The sequence below is a fragment of the Camelus ferus genome, chromosome 16 (assembly GCF_009834535.1).
Source record: "Camelus ferus isolate YT-003-E chromosome 16, BCGSAC_Cfer_1.0, whole genome shotgun sequence".
NCBI lineage: Eukaryota > Metazoa > Chordata > Mammalia > Artiodactyla > Camelidae > Camelus > Camelus ferus.
In genome coordinates, this window is record NC_045711.1 from 18250510 (window position 1) to 18266503 (window position 15994).

At 56.1% G+C, this 15994-nt stretch overlaps 1 protein-coding gene and 1 long non-coding RNA gene across 6 annotated transcripts in view; one reads left to right on the forward strand and one right to left on the reverse strand.

Annotated features, from left to right (window-relative positions):
* LOC106728544 overlaps positions 1 to 2376 on the forward strand; it is a 53996-nt gene extending 51620 nt beyond the window's left edge. For 4 of the 5 annotated variants that reach the window (XR_004326710.1, XR_004326711.1, XR_004326712.1 and 1 more), the window contains one exon: positions 707 to 1171. This is a non-coding gene — a long non-coding RNA (uncharacterized LOC106728544). The other variant, XR_004326709.1, reaches the window with a different exon arrangement.
* Positions 1 to 15994, reverse strand: part of LOC102507118 (multidrug and toxin extrusion protein 2-like) — a 38109-nt gene that overhangs the window by 20932 nt on the left and 1183 nt on the right. The window contains exons 2-9 of the mRNA XM_032498941.1: positions 14889 to 15132; positions 14095 to 14196; positions 7786 to 7854; positions 6329 to 6477; positions 5560 to 5602; positions 4957 to 5001; positions 2380 to 2477; positions 699 to 796 (exon numbers count right to left, since the gene is read on the reverse strand). Of these exons, the coding sequence (XP_032354832.1) occupies positions 699 to 796; positions 2380 to 2477; positions 4957 to 5001; positions 5560 to 5602; positions 6329 to 6477; positions 7786 to 7854; positions 14095 to 14196; positions 14889 to 15089 (805 nt within the window). The 5' untranslated portion in view covers positions 15090 to 15132. The remainder of the gene's footprint in view (positions 1 to 698; positions 797 to 2379; positions 2478 to 4956; positions 5002 to 5559; positions 5603 to 6328; positions 6478 to 7785; positions 7855 to 14094; positions 14197 to 14888; positions 15133 to 15994) is intronic.

Genomic DNA, 15994 nt, shown 5'->3' on the forward strand with positions numbered 1-15994 from the left:
TTCCTCAAAAAATTAAAAATAAGACTTACCATATGATCCAGCAATCCCACTTCTGGGCATATGTCAGGAGGGAACTCTAATTTGAAAAGACACCTGCACCCCAGTGTTCACAGCAGCACTATTTACAATAGCCAAGACATGGAAGCGACCTAAATGCCCAACAACGGGTGACTGGATAAAGCAGCTGTGGTATATTTATACAACGGAATACTACTCAGCCATAAAAAAAGAGTAAAACAATGCCATTTGCAGCAACATAGATGGACCTGGAGATTGTCATTCTAAGTGAAGTAAGCCAGAAAGAGAAAGAAAAATACCATATGATATCATTCATATATGGAACCTTAAAAAAAAAAAAAAAAGGACACTGAACTCATCTACAAAACAGAAACAGACCTGCAGACATAGTAAACAATCTTATGGTTACTGGGGAAAGGGGGTGGGAGGGGATAAATTTGGGAGTTTGAGATTTGTAGATATTAGCCACTATCAATAAAAATAGATTTTTTAAAAGTTTCTTCTGTGTAGCACAGGGAACTATGTCCAAAGTCTTGTAATAAACTTTAATGAAAAAGAAAATAAAAATGAATGTATGTATATGAATGCATGACTGGGACGTTGTGCACCAGAAATTGACGCAAAAAATCAACAACAGCAGAAACAAATACCGTCATATGAGAAATCAGTGTCCTCATTACCTCCCCAGGTGTCGACGTGGACTTTCTTCCACCACATGTACAGGAAGAGAAGTGCAGACAGGAAGAACTGGGAGGCGGTGTTTGCCCACGCTGAGCCCCTGCAGGAGAAGTCAGCATCCCCCATGAGTGCATCCCTCCCAGGCATGAGTGACAGGGTCCCCGCTCTGTGCAAGGATCACAGGTACCAGATGAGCCCGGGACTCCTTTTAAACACGAGATCCACTTACGATAGACTTGTTTTCTTCCTGCCCAGACTGAGTTCTGTGGAAGAGCCCAGTGTTCTACTCACCAATAGCAAAACAGAAGGACGTAACAGCTTGTCCCCATCCCCCGCCCTGATAGCCTCTTTAAGCCGTCAAATACAGCCTTAAACATCCTCGGTTAAAAAGGACACAGCGAACAGCTACTGTGTTCAAACGCCGGCCCAAAGCCATTGTAGTTTTATTTTCCAGGATTATAATAAACGTGTTTTCTCTTAGGAAACAGCCTGAGAGCATCTTCAGCGGATGACACTGTGGGACCACACACAGCGTGGCCTGGCCCGGCCCAGAGAGCCGCCCCCTGCCCAGCGCTCGCACTTCGCCACCTCCTAACCCACTCTGGCACGTTTCTCCTCTCCCACCTACCCCTGCTGCCCTTCACACGTCTGTTCTAGAACCTTCTAGGAGATGGTCCCTGAGGTCCCTGCAGAGGAGGCTGCTCAGGCACGGGTGGGTCAGGGTCAGCACGTCTCAGACCTGCCCCCCGACTGACTTCCCCACCGCAGGGCCCGTTTCAGGTTCCTGGAGGGGTTGTGGCTGTTTCTGCATTGTTCTTGGCCCCAGCTCTCCCCTGCCCTTTAGTTAACAGCCCTTGTATCTGGTTGCTTCTCTTTCCTTAACGGAGGCACTGGGGACTGAACCCAGGACCTCACGCCTGCTGAGCACGCGCTCTGCCCCTGAGCTACACTCCGCCCCCCGCACGCAGTTGTCACCGCGGCTGACGGTAAGAAATGCATTTCCGTCACTATCCAGTACCGACGTTAGCATGAACACACAGCACAGGCACGGAAGTCTCATGAGAGAGGCCCCCGTGCCACGTTCGATTTTCTATTCTGTTTCATCTTATTTTAGTTCATTCGTAATGTATTTCTGTTTTAAAAGTGCTGGTCATGACCCACAAAACTAGTTGTCGTTTGCAAAGAAACACACTAAAATCTGCCCGGTCCTGGTCTACGCGTGCTGCCGAGACCAGGCCAGCCCCACGGGAGGCAGGCAGGCCCTGGGCCGTGCACCGGGGGTCCCTGGTGGTCTCAGGTGAGGGACAGACCCACTGCCAGTGGTCTTTCCACGTGCGACCCTCGTCTGCCCAAGCAGCATCAAGATGAGTCTGGCTCCAGTCCTTACAGTCCAGGGACAGCAGGGCACGTCTGCAGGCCTGTGTCCCCTCCTGCCTTTGCTGGGGTCCCACCCCCAGCCCGGGTCTGCACGGGCTCCGGGCACCGGCAGGGCTCAAAGCACTGGGGGCTCCCTCCACAATGACCTCCGGCTCCCCAGACTAAGTCCCACTGTTCGTTCCTCCCTCCCAACAGCCGGGCTGGCCGCCCCCCAGGTGTCCCAGCCCCTGCCCTGCATCCCGCCCCAGCGCCGGGGGCCAGTGCAGCCACACGCTGCGTCGGGTGAGCGAGCGGGTCACTACTTACACCACTCCCAGGTCCAGGGCGTAGAGCAGGAGGGCGTTCATGCCCACATTGAGGACATTCGCTGCCACCCCGGTGACGACTTGAGGCATCAGGATGCCCTGGGGCCCAAGCAAACAGGACAGCGTCTCAGCAGCAGTTCCAGAAGCCGGTCAGCCAGGTGGCAAGGGTCACAGGAGACACACCTGGCTCCCGGCACAGAGCTCCCACAGCCCCTGGGACGTCCTCGGCGGGGAGGGCGCCAGGGGCACCTCTTGTCCCCGTCTGCTCTCTGACCCGGTTCCTGACACACAGCCCCCGAGAGTCTCGTAAACTCCGTACCGATCAGAGCACCGGGAGCAGCTCCTGCTCTGGCGAGGCCACCCTGCATGGGCTCTCGGGTGGGGCTGGCGCTTCCAGGCTCCCCACCACCCCCTCTGCAGAGAGGGCACGGGCTGGACGTGGAGCTAACAGAGGGCCATGCCTTCGTGCGGAAGCCGCCGAGAAGTCCCAGCGCACGGGGGGCTTCCGGGCTGGTGATCAGGCCGGCGGCCCCGCCCCACACCCTGCCCGCCCCCAGGAGGCTCGTCTGATTCCTTATCCTGTCGTTTCTGAGCCAACCAGCGAACAGTAGGAACAGTTCCCCGAGTTCTGTGAGTGGTTCCAGCAAATGAATGGGACCCAAGGAGGAGGCTGTGGGACACTCCCCGACTGACATCCAACTGGTGAGGAGCATGGTACCAGCCTGGACTTGAGACTGGCATCTGAGGGGGCCAGGGGGGGCCATCTCACGGGATCTGATGCCACCTCCGGGTGGACGGGGTCAGGCCTGAGTTAAGATGCAGGACACCCGGCCTGTGTCACTGACGTGCTTGGTGTGGGGACGACATGAGAGTGCAGTCAGCGTGGCAGCCGTGGGGAAGTGAGGGAGAACGGGAGGAAGACTCAGTGCTCCCTAAGTAGGTGGCCACCTGGGCCTCCAGGTCCCGGCAGGAGGCGTGTAAGGGAAAGGCTGTCTGGGAGGCGCCGGGCCGGGTGCCGGAGCGGGACGTCGCCTCGCCGCGCCATGCCCACCTGCCGGGCGTTCACTCATCACTCTTGATTTTGCTTTACTCACCGCTGCGCTTGACACGGGTACTTGAAGCAGGACCACTGTGTGTTTTCCCTGCATCTAAACAGCTGGCCACTATCAGCGCGGAGTGGCTTTGGGGACAAACAGTGACACAGGAAGCCAGGGGCTCACAGGCGGGCCAGGGAGGGAGACGCAGCCCAGAGCCGGCCTCTCACCTCGCTCACACAGCCGTGCCCCTGGCCTGTCCTCGGCTTCCCTTTCCCTTGTACTCATGGCCACAGGGGATGCTGTGTACAGCTCGGGGTCCTCCTCTAAAACACAGGCACTGAGCCAGGAACTCACCGATCCAGGTGTCTCTCATGGGCGGGACAGAATCCACCTACAAGATCCCACATCTCCCAGACTGGGCCCCAGGTAGGATTTCAGGACAAAAATTATGAATTACTTTTATGGGAAGTTTCCTAAGAGTATTTCCTCCCAGGGAGGGCGGCCCAGATGGCAGCATTGAGCATGGCCCGTCCTGTGGGACCTCAGTTTTCTCATTTGAGGGGGGCCACTCTGTCTAAGCACAGACAGGGTCAGGGCACAGAGCAAAGAAGGCGAGGTGCAGGGGCATCCGACAGCTGCACGAAGGTGGGGCTGCAGGTACGGCCGGGGTGTGGAGGTTGCAACCTCCACAGGTGTGTGTGTGGGCAGGTCCCAGGTGGCCCCGTCTACAAGGAGTCACCTGTCCGGTTCTCTCCGGCTCCCTTGTCTCATTAGACTGGGGGAGGGGGCAGTGGGGGATGGACTGCCCAGGGCCCATGGGTCCAGAGCTTGGACCCCCAGCCCACCCCGCCTTGCAGCCTGCCCTCCACTGTAACCCTCAGGCCTAGTCCAGCACTGGGCTGTTGTGTTGGAAAGAGAAAGACTCAAAGAGGGTCCTGATTAAGGCAGAACAGTTACGCCCTAGATTGCAGGAGAAAAATTCAGATCCGAATCCCAACTCAGAATTAACCCTGTCCAGCCCTAACTTCTCTTCTGTAAAGCTGGGTAAAAGGAAGGACCATCTTGCAAGATTACAAGAAATAAATAGACTCTCACTTAGCATATGTCAGGTGTATCTGCATAAAACCAAAACTGGGGCAAGCTAAGGAAAAGCCCGTCCCAGAAACAGACTTTTAAATGCTGAAACCTTCCCTCATGGCCTGGTGAAATGGCTCAGGCTTTGGAACCAGAGTGAGTTCACATCCCAGTGCCGAGGCTGACAGTCCGCCTGTGTGACCTTGGGCAAGTCACAGAATCTCAGCTTCCTTGTCTAAGACCGGAGACAGCAGAACCTACTCGTACTGTTACGAGAACTGAGTAACAGTTCTCAATTGAGAATTGAGTAAGTTAATATATTTATAAAGCGTTTAGAGCAGTGTCTGGCACAGAGTAAAAACAAGTTATTGTTAATAAATAAAACACAGAAGCACCACGTTGAGTTGGGGGGGCGGGAGTCCTGCCCGTTTCTAGTTTGAAGGAGTAAAAACAGAAAAAATCTGTACCTGACTTTGTAAATATCTTGCCTGCAGCTGGAACAGGAATGTTGCCTGTAAGACAAAAACAGAAAACACAGCTCACTGATACAAAAATGTCACTCCAACAGCTCTGGTCTTGAGTAAGATCCTTACCCTCGAGGTGTGACTTCAGACACTCGGACCCACCCTAACAAATGCTAGGACAACCAAACGCATGCTGACTACTCAGAGCGTCCCAGGGTGGACTCCCTGAGCAGCTGACCAAAGTGAACTGCAAGTGGCAGGAGCCTCTCGCTGCCCTGACGTGTGACTGGCTCCGAGGGGGATGGGGCAGCATTTCCCCAAATTCAAGCGGAACCCAGTATGCAGGCTGAGTCATTTGCAACCAGAAGTAACCCCAGGATAAGGAAGGCGTCCTTTCCCCTCGTCAGTGTTGGAATTTAACTTAACTGAACCTCAAAGGGGCGCGAGCCCTGAGGCTCAGGAAGGTGGGGACGGCAGGCCCCAGAGATGCTCAGCTTGTTCTGCACAAACAGCACTTTGATCCAATAAACGAACAGGAGGGGAGGCCCGCGCACAGCAGCACCCGCGAGCTGCTTCGTGAAACACAAGGACGTCCTTGGCACTTACAGGAAGAGCAGGGATCAAGATCATCACGTAAGCCTGGGCCATCCTGAAATAAACAACCAAACAGCCTCCAGTTAACATCAGAACAACTGCTGGCCGTGCTGTCTTCAAACTAAATTCGTAGAGTGTTTTCTGAAAATTAAAATTTACGCGGGAGAAGTGCGAGAACAGTTTAAGGGAGAGTTTCTCTGGCGTCAGTCAGCACCACATCAGGTCTGTCCGCGTCGCCCCATGGAATGGAGCCTGACTGCCCGCTTTCCAGTGCGTTCTAGGCAGGAAAGGTGGGAGGAACACAGCAGAACGAGCTGAAAGTCAGGCAAAGTTCAGAAGCCTTTTTCTTTAATGGAGGTGCTGGGGATGGAACCCAGGCCTCGCGCCTGCTAAGCACGCGCTCTGCCCTGAGCTGTGCCCTCCCCCCAAGATCCTCGTGAAGGGGTGAGGACGGCAGCTGTGCCTCCAGCTTCTAGAAGGTACAGCCTCCTTCCTCCCGCGGCCCCACAGAAGCTGTGGGGGAAGAAGTCCCGACTCTGACCGCACGCCGCGCTCTTTGTCAGGGAAGGACCCTGTGCGTTTGCAGAGCGCCAAGGGGCCCCGTGTGGGCACCTGTCCCTGAGCGCAGGGTCCCTGCCAGCCCGGAACCTGCAGGCCACTGTCCCCGCTCCCGTCTTCGACAGGGTTCAAGCCCGAGTGACCGGCGGAAGCGTCACCACCGGCAAGGTGACCAGACAGCCGCGTGCTCAGAACCTAGTGGGGCACAAGCAACGCTGCTGACCTGGACACCTCAGGGTCCTGCCTGAGCAGCAGGAGGAGGCTCTCGGTGTTGATGAAGACGGCCCAGCAGGGGAGGCAGCAGAGCAGCAGGATGAGGGTGCCTCTCTGCAGGATGATCCCCACTCGCCTCAGGTTCTTGCCTCCGAAGGACTGGGGGAGAGAAGTGCGGTGATGGAGAGGGCGCTGCGCGGGGGCGGCCTGGGCTCTGGGCCACCTGCCCGGCGTCCCCGCACCTGAGCGGGTCGGCCCGGCGACACCTAAACCCGCCCTGGGACACTGGCTCCCGCTCCCAGAACCGGGCCGGGTCAGGACCTCCTCGGGGGCCGGACACACGTGAGGCCTGGGAACTAACTTGGCCGCGAACGATGTGGGCAGAGGCGCTGCTCTCACGGAGCTGCCTTTCCAGCAGGAAAGGGAGATGGGTGACACAGGAGCCGCCGCGGTCCCCGTGCGTCGACAGGCGGGGAGGAAACACCGCCCGGGAGGGGGTAGGGGATGGAGTGCTGGGGGCGCACAGCTCTCAGCCTGGTGATGGGGGGCCCCCAAGGCTGGTCTGAGAGACTGAGGGGTGGGGGCTGCGTGGCTGGAACAGAGTGGGGGAGGGGTGGGGACGGGCCACCGGGGGCAGCCCCTGGGAGGCAGGCACGAGAGGGGTTGTCGGGGGAGCGGGAGGGCCCCGCAGAGGTGGCCCGGCTGCTCCCCAGCGCCCTGGCTGGCGAGGCCTCAGGGGCCTCCTTTCAGGCTCCCTTGTCTGCCTGTCGCTGAAGGAGTCTGACTTAACACGTTAAAAGAGACACTGCGGCCCCATGTGGTGCCGCTCACACGCGGATTCCAGACAAAGGAAAAAGGCACCAGTGAGCTCATCTACAAAACAGACAGACGCACAGACATAGTGAACAATCCTGTGGTTGCCAGGGGGCAAAGAGGGTGGGAGGGCATAAACCGGGAGTTCGAGATGTGCAACTACTAGCGACTATACATAGAACAGATGAAAACCAAATTTCTTCTGTCCAGCACAGGGAACTGTATCTTACAATAACCTATAATGAAAAGATATGAAAACAAGTATGTACACACACGTGTGACTGAGACACTGTGCTGCACACCAGACACTGACACACAGAACCAAGCTGTGTGGAGAGCAGGTGTCCCAGCAGGGACCACAAGAACACCTTGGGTCAGAGAGGGGAGAGAGACTGGGGCGGCGGGTGGAAAAGGATGGCTTTTGGGTGCAGGAGATCAGACGGGCCGGAAGAAGGACCACACAGCCCTGGGCAGGCAGCCCCGGAGGACAGAACCCACAAAGCCGAGTTGGCCTGCACAGTCCAGGCCGCCAGCAGCCTGGGGTCTGACAGAGAGAAGGCAGCCCAACCGCGGGCTGTCCCCAGTCCCTCCAGGCAGGCGCTGATAGGAATGACAACCGACCAGAAAAGGTCTGTGGGGGAGGGGGGTCCTCACCTGAGACATCAGCGTGTCACAAGCGGAGGCCAGGCCGGTTCCAACGGAAATGCCCGTAATGTTCACAACCTGCAGGGAGCGGCAGACCAGGCGTGGTGAGCAGAGGCGAGGTCAGCCGGCCCCCTTGCCGTGGCTGCCACGCTGGCCCTGTGTTCAGATTGAATGGGCGTCCACGTCTCCCTGTGATGCTCACACAGGACGCACCTCTGCCTCCTGGGTCGTGGTCAACCAGGGAAGCTGACGACCTGGCTTTTCTTAAACAACACAGCGCTTTACAACGTCTGCATTTAAGGGTTATGCTGTTAACACCTGAAGGCGGCGCTCTCAGTGGTAATAGTAACAGCAACGCGTCCTGAGCATGTGCTTCGTGCAGACACCGTCCCGAGCCCCTCGCGTACACGGCGTTGTGGTCACTGTGCCTACTCCACAAGTCATCTGGGTGAGTCACAGAAGGTCTGGGAAGCCTGGCCCCAGGCTTTGGTCCTCCCAGGAGGAACGGCACGAGTGTGGGGCCGCCCCACCCCTGCACCCTCCACAACCAAGGGCACAAGTGGTCACGTGCGGGCAGGGGTCAGAGCCCAAGGTGCCAGTGTGCCACAGACTGGGGAGGGGACACTGAAGACTCTCGTTTCATCCTGGGTCTCACATTTAGCGGTGATGCCAACTGCAAGTGAGCGGACTTCTTGGCTGACCATGACACAAACTCTAGCCCCCGGGACTCGGCGACAGGCCACACACCGAGCAGCAGGAGGCGCCCACCCCAGGACGCCTTCTGCTCTGAATTCAGGCAGGACAGTGTCAGGGCGACAGCTCCCCAGACATCCCAGCCTCCCAGGCAAAGAGAACGGTGGAGCAGCGTCAGTTTCTGAAATGTTTTGTGCTGGATAAAACAGCCACCCTGAGCTTTTTTTGTAAACGGATGGACTTTGCTGTTCCTGTGTCTCTCTGCGGGTCACGTTGCTAGTCAGACACTGCTTTGGTTAAAGTCACCGAGCTGTCACCAACCTGGCCCCGCCGTCACACTTCCCCCTGACAGCACAGCCTGTGGTGTGTGTCAAAGATGCACAAGAACTGCTACTGTGTCTCTCATGGTGGCTGGCCCGGGACAGTCTCCCACGTCAGCGCATCCGCCCTGTGAAGCCTTAACTCTGCAGGAGAAACGCCCTGCGACTCAGCAGCACGAAGGCCGCCCCCCCACCCCACCCCGAGCGGACCGCTGGACGCGTGGGCGCGGGGTGCCGCCGGGCCCTGCCCCACCCCGGCCTGCACACTTCCGTCCATGTTCCTTCCACCGGATTCCACCAGCCGGTTATTTACGCTGCACACAAAGTACTGTTATAAACCAACTGAAGTCCTCTGGAACAAGGCAGATAGAAACCAAGGTGCTTCCCTTTTCAAACCAAACGCTTCTGTAAATCCTCTCGGACTGTGTGCAGAATTTCTCATACAGGAAAACGTTTTTAATGCTGTCTGGCTCTCGTAAACAGAGTTTTCTCAGAATGCGTTACAGTTTCACAGATGACTAAAAGCAGAGTCACGCACCGCCCGAGGGAGGTCCCGCTGGCCTGAGCCTGACCCACAGAGACTCCTGCTCTGGGACACGCTGACCTTCCCACATGTCTCCACAGGCCTTTCTGTTAATTGTAGGCTTGTATTTACTCCATTCCTATTATTTTTACTTCAAAAACTAGGAGCTCTTTTTTGACCTTCTTATCAGTGGGTGATCTGGCAGAAAAACAGAAAGAAGGAAAGAATCACTCCAAAACACACATAAAATCTTAATTTCGGTTTTCCCCCCAAGATATGTTTTAAAGCGGTTTGGATGAGATACAGTCCAGCCACTGTGGAAACAGGACGGAGGTCCCTCGGAAAGCTAAGCACAGAACCGCCGTGTGACCAGCACTCCACTCCGGGGTGTGTGTCCAGGGAAGCACTGCCGCGCAACGACTCCTGCACCGCAGCGAGCGCAGCAGCCCCGTTCCCAGCAGCAGGGCCCGGAAGCAGCGCGTGTCCGTCGCAGACGACTGGACAGAGAAGGTGTGGTGCGTGTGCACACACGGCGGGACGCTAGCCGCGAAAAAGGAAACTTTGCCGTTTGCAGCAGCGTGCATGGACCTGGAGGGCATTATGCTAAGTGAAATGAGTCGGAGAAAGACGAGTACTGCATGCCGGCACTGACGTGTGGAATCCAGAAAATACGGCAAACTAGTAACTGGGACAAAACAGAAACAGACTCTCAGCTACAGAGACGAATGAGTGCTTACCAGTGGGGAGAGGGAAGGGGGGGCGAGACGGGGGAGGGGATTCAGAGGTTCAAACCGCTCTATCTAAAATAAGTAAGTCACAAGGACACGTTCTCCAGCACAGGATACAGAGCCAATATCTTATACTAACTATAAATGGAGCATAACCTTAAAAAGTTGTGAATCTCTACGCTGTACACCTGAGGCTGACGTAACGTTGTGCACCCACTGCACCTCAGTTCTCTCAAGCAGCTTTGACGCGGTGCACGGGAGAACGGGAGCCGAGGGGCGAGAACACACAGAAGCGCCGTGTTTAAGCCCTCGCCGCACTTCAGGGGCAACATCCAGGCGCATCTGGGGGATACCTGGGTGAGAGCTCATTTCCCTGAGACGAATGAGCGGCCAGCCCTGAGCCAGGAACCAGGCCGGGCAAGAATCAACACACGCTGGTCCCTCAGCAAGACAGCAGGCAGACAGACGTCCCGTGGGCACGGGACACCGGGCGCGGAGGAGGGGCGCTGGGCCCGGCCCCTCGCCCAGGTCACGGGATGCGGGGGGCACCACGAGCAGGGGGCTGAGAGGCCTGGACGTCACCGTCCTGGTGTGTTAAGCCGGGAGTGGAACCATGGCACCTGTGGGTTTGGACTCTGGCTGCAGAACGGAGGAGGGGAGGCCAGCGGGGCTGAGAGCAGGAGCAGGAAGCAGAAAACAAGAAGTGTTTCAGGCAGGGGAGGGCACAGCTCAGTGGTAGAGCATGTGCTTAGCATGCACGAGGTCGTGGCTTCAGTCCTCAGCACCTCCGTTAAAAACAAACAAAAAGGCCCGGAGCATCAGACACTCCCGAGCATGCGGAGGGGAGGCAGGTGGAGCCCTCACCCCCAGGGAGAAAACACTCAGGTCCCGAGGCCGTGACTGAGCACAGAGGAGGACACCGCCTGGTGACCAGGCAGCCCCAACAAGGATGCGGGCAGGATGGCAAACTGCGACGGACCGTCCACACGTGGATGGTGGGAGAGGACAGGCTCTTCAGTAGAGGGTGCTGGGGAAACTGGGACAGCCACGTGCCACAGAATGAAACCGGACCCCATCTGACACCACCCACAGAAATCAGTCCCAAATGGATGAAAGACATGGACGTAAGACTTGAAACCGTGAAACCCCTAGAAGAAAACACAGGCAGTGAGTTCCTGTAGTTGACCGTGGAGGATGATTTTTTGGATTTGACACCAAAAATCAAAGGCAACAAAAGCAAAAATAAACAAATGGGGCCACATCAGACTGAAAGGCTTCCGCACAGCCAAGGACACGATCCACAAAATGGAAAGGCAGTGCACGGCACTGGGAGAGAGTACTCACAAACTGTATCTGATAAGGGGTTAATACCCAGTATCTATAAAGAAGTCATACAACTCAATAGCAAAAAACAATCTGACTTTTAAAAATGGGCAGAGGATCTGAGCGTTTTTCCAAAGACATGCAGACGGCCAACAGGTACTGAAAAAGTGCTCACCATCACTACCAGGGAAATGCAAATCAGAACCACATTAATCCCTCACGCCAGCTGGAATGGCTGTTACCAAAATCACAAGAAGTAAGTGTTGGTGAGGGTGTGGAGAAAAGGGAACCCTTGTGCACTGCTGGTGGGAATGCAAACTGGTGCAGCCACTGTGGACAACAATATGGCAGTTCCTTAAAAAATTAAAAAGTAGAGCTACATATTATGATCCAGCAATTCCACTTCTGGGTATTTATCCAAAGAAAATGAAAACACGAACTTGAAGGCTAATATGCGCCCCCCCCCCCCATGTTCACTGAAGCATTGTTTACAACAACCAAGACACGGCAACAACCTAAGTGGCCACTGATATCCGCACAATGCAATATTCAGTCATAAAAAAGGAAATCTTGCCATTTGGAACAACATGGCTTTGGGGGCATTACAGTAAGTGAAGTACAGACAAAGACAAATACCACTCATACAGGGAATTAAAAAAAAAAAAAAAAGTCATAGATGCAGAGAACAGGTTGGTGGTTGCCAGAGGGGGGAAGTGGGCAAAAGGTACAACTTCCAGCGATGAAATAAACAAGCCAGGGGGATGTCACGTACTGCCTTTCGGACTACAGTTAATGATATTGTGGATACTGTGTTGCATGTCTGAAAGTTGCTAAGAGTAAACCTGAAACGTTCTCCCCACAAGAAAAAAAGTTTCTGTGTGTGGTGACACATGTAGACTTAGCACAAATGATCACTTTGCAACATACACAAACCCTGAGTCACTGTGTTGTACACCCACAACTAGTATAACATTATGTGTCAACTTTTATCTCAACATTTTATATTTTTTATTGAAGTGCAGATTTACAGTGTGGTGTCGATTTCTGGTGTACAGCACAGCACCTCAGTCACGTAGGAACATACATTCATTCTCATGTTCTTCTTCACCATAAGTTACTACAAGATACTGAATGCGGCTCCCTGTGCTATACAGTATGAACTTGCTGTTTATTTTATATATATTTGTTAGTACCTGCAAATCTCAAACTCCCAATTTATCCCTTCCCACCCCCTTCCCCAACTGGTAACCATAAGTTTGTTCTCTATGTCTGTGAGTCTGTTTCTGTTTTGTAAATAAGTTCATTTGTCTTTTTTTTTTTTTTAATTCCACATGTGAGTGATATCATGTGGTATTTTTCTCTTTCTGGCTAATTTCCCCAAGAATGACAATCTCTAGTTTCATCCATGTTGCTGCAAATGAAATTATTTTATTCTTTTTTATGGCTGAGTAGTATTCTGTCGTATAAATATACCACAACTTCTTTATCTAGTCATCTGTCAGTGAGCATCTACGTTGTTTCCATGTCTTGGCTGTTGTAAATAGTGCTGCTATGAACATTGGGGTGCATGTGTCTTTCTGAATTAAGGTTCCCTTTGTATATATGCCCAGGAGTGGGATTGGTGGATCACATGGTAAGTCTATTTTTAGTCTTTTGAAGAATCTCCATACTGTTTTCCGTAACAGCTGCACCAAACTATATTCCCACCAGCAGTGCAGGAGGGCTCCCTTTTCTCCACACTCTATCTCACCTTTTTTTAATTCATTAATTTAAAAAAAAAATTAAAAGGACACTGCAGAGTAAAGATTTGGAAACAGAGATAGAAAAAGGTAGACCCCAAGCCTGGGTCCCTCCAAGTTTCAGATAATCACCCACAGCTAATGTCTGTTCACAGCCAACAGGATGACCAGAGTACAATGCGTGCCAGGGCTGTGTCACCCTACACGGCACAAGAGTCAAGGTCATCTTTCTGTTAACAACCTGTATATAAAGCTTCTCTTCTTTCTTGACTTTCTAGAGGCCCAATCTAAACTTTCAAAGGAAACAGAAATCTCCCTTAACCCGAATTAGTTCACCCAATAGACTTGTAAATATGACAGTCTGATTCCGCATACCAAGTGTGGTCTCAACCATAAGGGGGACTTGCGGGGAGCGCCACGATCTTAGGGCTACACCAACCGAGGCGGGGACGGAAGGACGTTTTCTGAGACTGAGGAAGACAACCTGCCATCACCAGTGGAAGCATTCTTTCCTCCTTTGAAAGGAGGAAATGCAAGAGAAGCGACTTTCCACCACATTACCCACAAAGAGGCCGGGACACAAGACTTCAAAGCAGGCGTAATTTCAATCCACTTACTACAAGGATGAAATAGTGGGACCTTAATGAACTAATTCAAACTACTGGCAGGCAACCTGGATCATCTGTGCGTGCCCTGGTTTAACTTCACTACAGAAAAAACAAAAACGCAGTTCCTTGCGCCCTGCCAGCACAGTGTGTCTCACTGCTGCACCTGAGCCTCCCTGGTCAGAGGTCAGCCGCACCGGGACAGTCTGAGAGCCCGGGAAACACCTGTGCTAAGGAGTTGCCGCGATCTCCTTTCAAATCTAACGCGAAGGGAGCCTCGGGTCGAGCTCGGACCCTGTGAAGGAGCCCGTGTCAGACATCGCACAATTCAAATTCTAGGCTTTGCGAGGACGTCGGCCCGAAGAAGATAAACACGAAAAAACCTACCGAGACCGCGAGCGTGACAGCATCCAGCTCGACTCTGCCCAGGTGTCCGCAGAAGATGGAGCTGACGATGCTGATGAGAAAGGTCATCAGCTGCGCGAGGAACTGCGGGGAGAAGCGGGGGACACGAGTGACCCCGACACTCCGGTCCGCAGGGCCCAAGAAGGCGGGACCCCGGGGCACCGGGCTGACCGCGGGGGATGAACGGTGGGGACGCGGGGGAGGGGGACGCGGGGTGACCGCGGGGCGTGAGCGTGTGCACGCAGGGTGACCGCGGGGCGTGAACGGGGGGGACCAAGATGGGGAGCGGGGCGTGAACGGTGGGGACGGGGGTGACCGCGGGGCGTGAATGGCGGGGACGCGGGGTGACGCGGGGCGTGAATGGGGGGACGCGGGGTGACCGCGGGGCGTGAATGGGGGACGCGGGGTGACGGGGCGTGAATGGGGGGAGCGGGGTGACCGCGGGGCGTGATTGGTGTGGATGCGGGGTGACCGCGGGGCGTGAAGGTGGGGACGCGGGGTGACCGCGGGGCGTGAATGGGGGGGACGCGGGGTGACGCGGGGCGTGATTGGGGGGGATGCGGGGTGACCGCGGGGCGTGAATGGGGGGGACGCGGGGTGACCGCGGGGCGTGAACGGTGGGGACGCGGGGTGAACCGCGGGGCGTGATTGGTGTGGATGCGGGGTGACCGCGGGCCGTGAATGGGGGGGACGCGGGGTGACCGCGGGGCGTGAACGGTGGGGACGCGGGGTGACCGCGGGGCGTGAATGGGGGAGACGCGGGGCAGCGCACTCACCACGGGGCCCCCGATCGCCACGAGCTCCGCCGCCTCTCGCCCCACGTCGGGGGGCAGCAGGCCCCATAGGCTCCGGCGCCAGCCAGGGACGCCGGGCTCCTGGGCGCCGTCGGGGGCGGCCGCGGGGATCTCGGCTGCGGGTGGGGCCGGGGCGGCGGGGGTCTCGGCAGCGGGTGGGGCCGGGGCGGCGAGGGTCTCCATGCCGGCGCGGGAGGGCCTCGGAGGCTGGCGCGCCCGCGGGAGGCTGCGCGGGAGGCGGTGGGGGCGGGGCTGGGGGCGGCCCGCCCCCTGTAGCGCCCCCCCCCCCACGGCACCCCGGGGGAGGGGCGGCCTTGGTGAGGGGGGCGGCGCGGGAGGAGCAGGAGGGGAAAGTACGTCGTGCCCCGGGACGGGAGCGGGGCCGGGACTGAAGTGAGGGCCTCCACCCACGCACCCCAGAACAATCACCGGCTTTGCCGGTGAGGCCTCTGCCCCAGCAGGCGCCAAGAATTTACCCCCGGGGTCCTGAGCTCCCGGCTGCCAGCAATTTGCAGCTGATTGGACGCCCCCGTGTCCCCGGGGAAGGGAGGCCGCTTGAGAAGCCTCCGCAAGGCTAAGGGGTGCCCGGGCGGAGGGGATGAGGCGCCGGGAGGGGCCGTTGATGGGGCCGCCTTCTGCGCAAGCCTTTATCTTGGTCTCCTGAAGATAACCTTCCACTTACTGACCCAAGAAGAATGAGGCACCCGGGGTGGGGCTGCCAGAAGGCCCTGGCCGAAATCTGCCCTGGGGTGCTTTTCACTCACAGGAGCTGATTTTGCTCATCTGGTCCATTATGGGTTCTTTCAGGGCAAAGGCCATGCCTCGCTGTTGTGCCCACCGAGCAGGCCGGCGGACTTCGCGTTGGCTGAGGCTGGCGGAGCTACCGGCGCGACCGCAAGGCTGCACCCGAGCGTGGCCACCACTTAATCTACGGCCGCTGTGGACACATGGTCCTCCCACCCAATCCGAGGGATTAGCAACCTCTTGCTGTTGCAAGAGTAAATTAGCTTCCTTAGGGCCTGTTCGGATTTTCACAGACAATCCCCACGATTTTCTAAGGCCAAGCAGAGGGAGTATTCATTAAAACC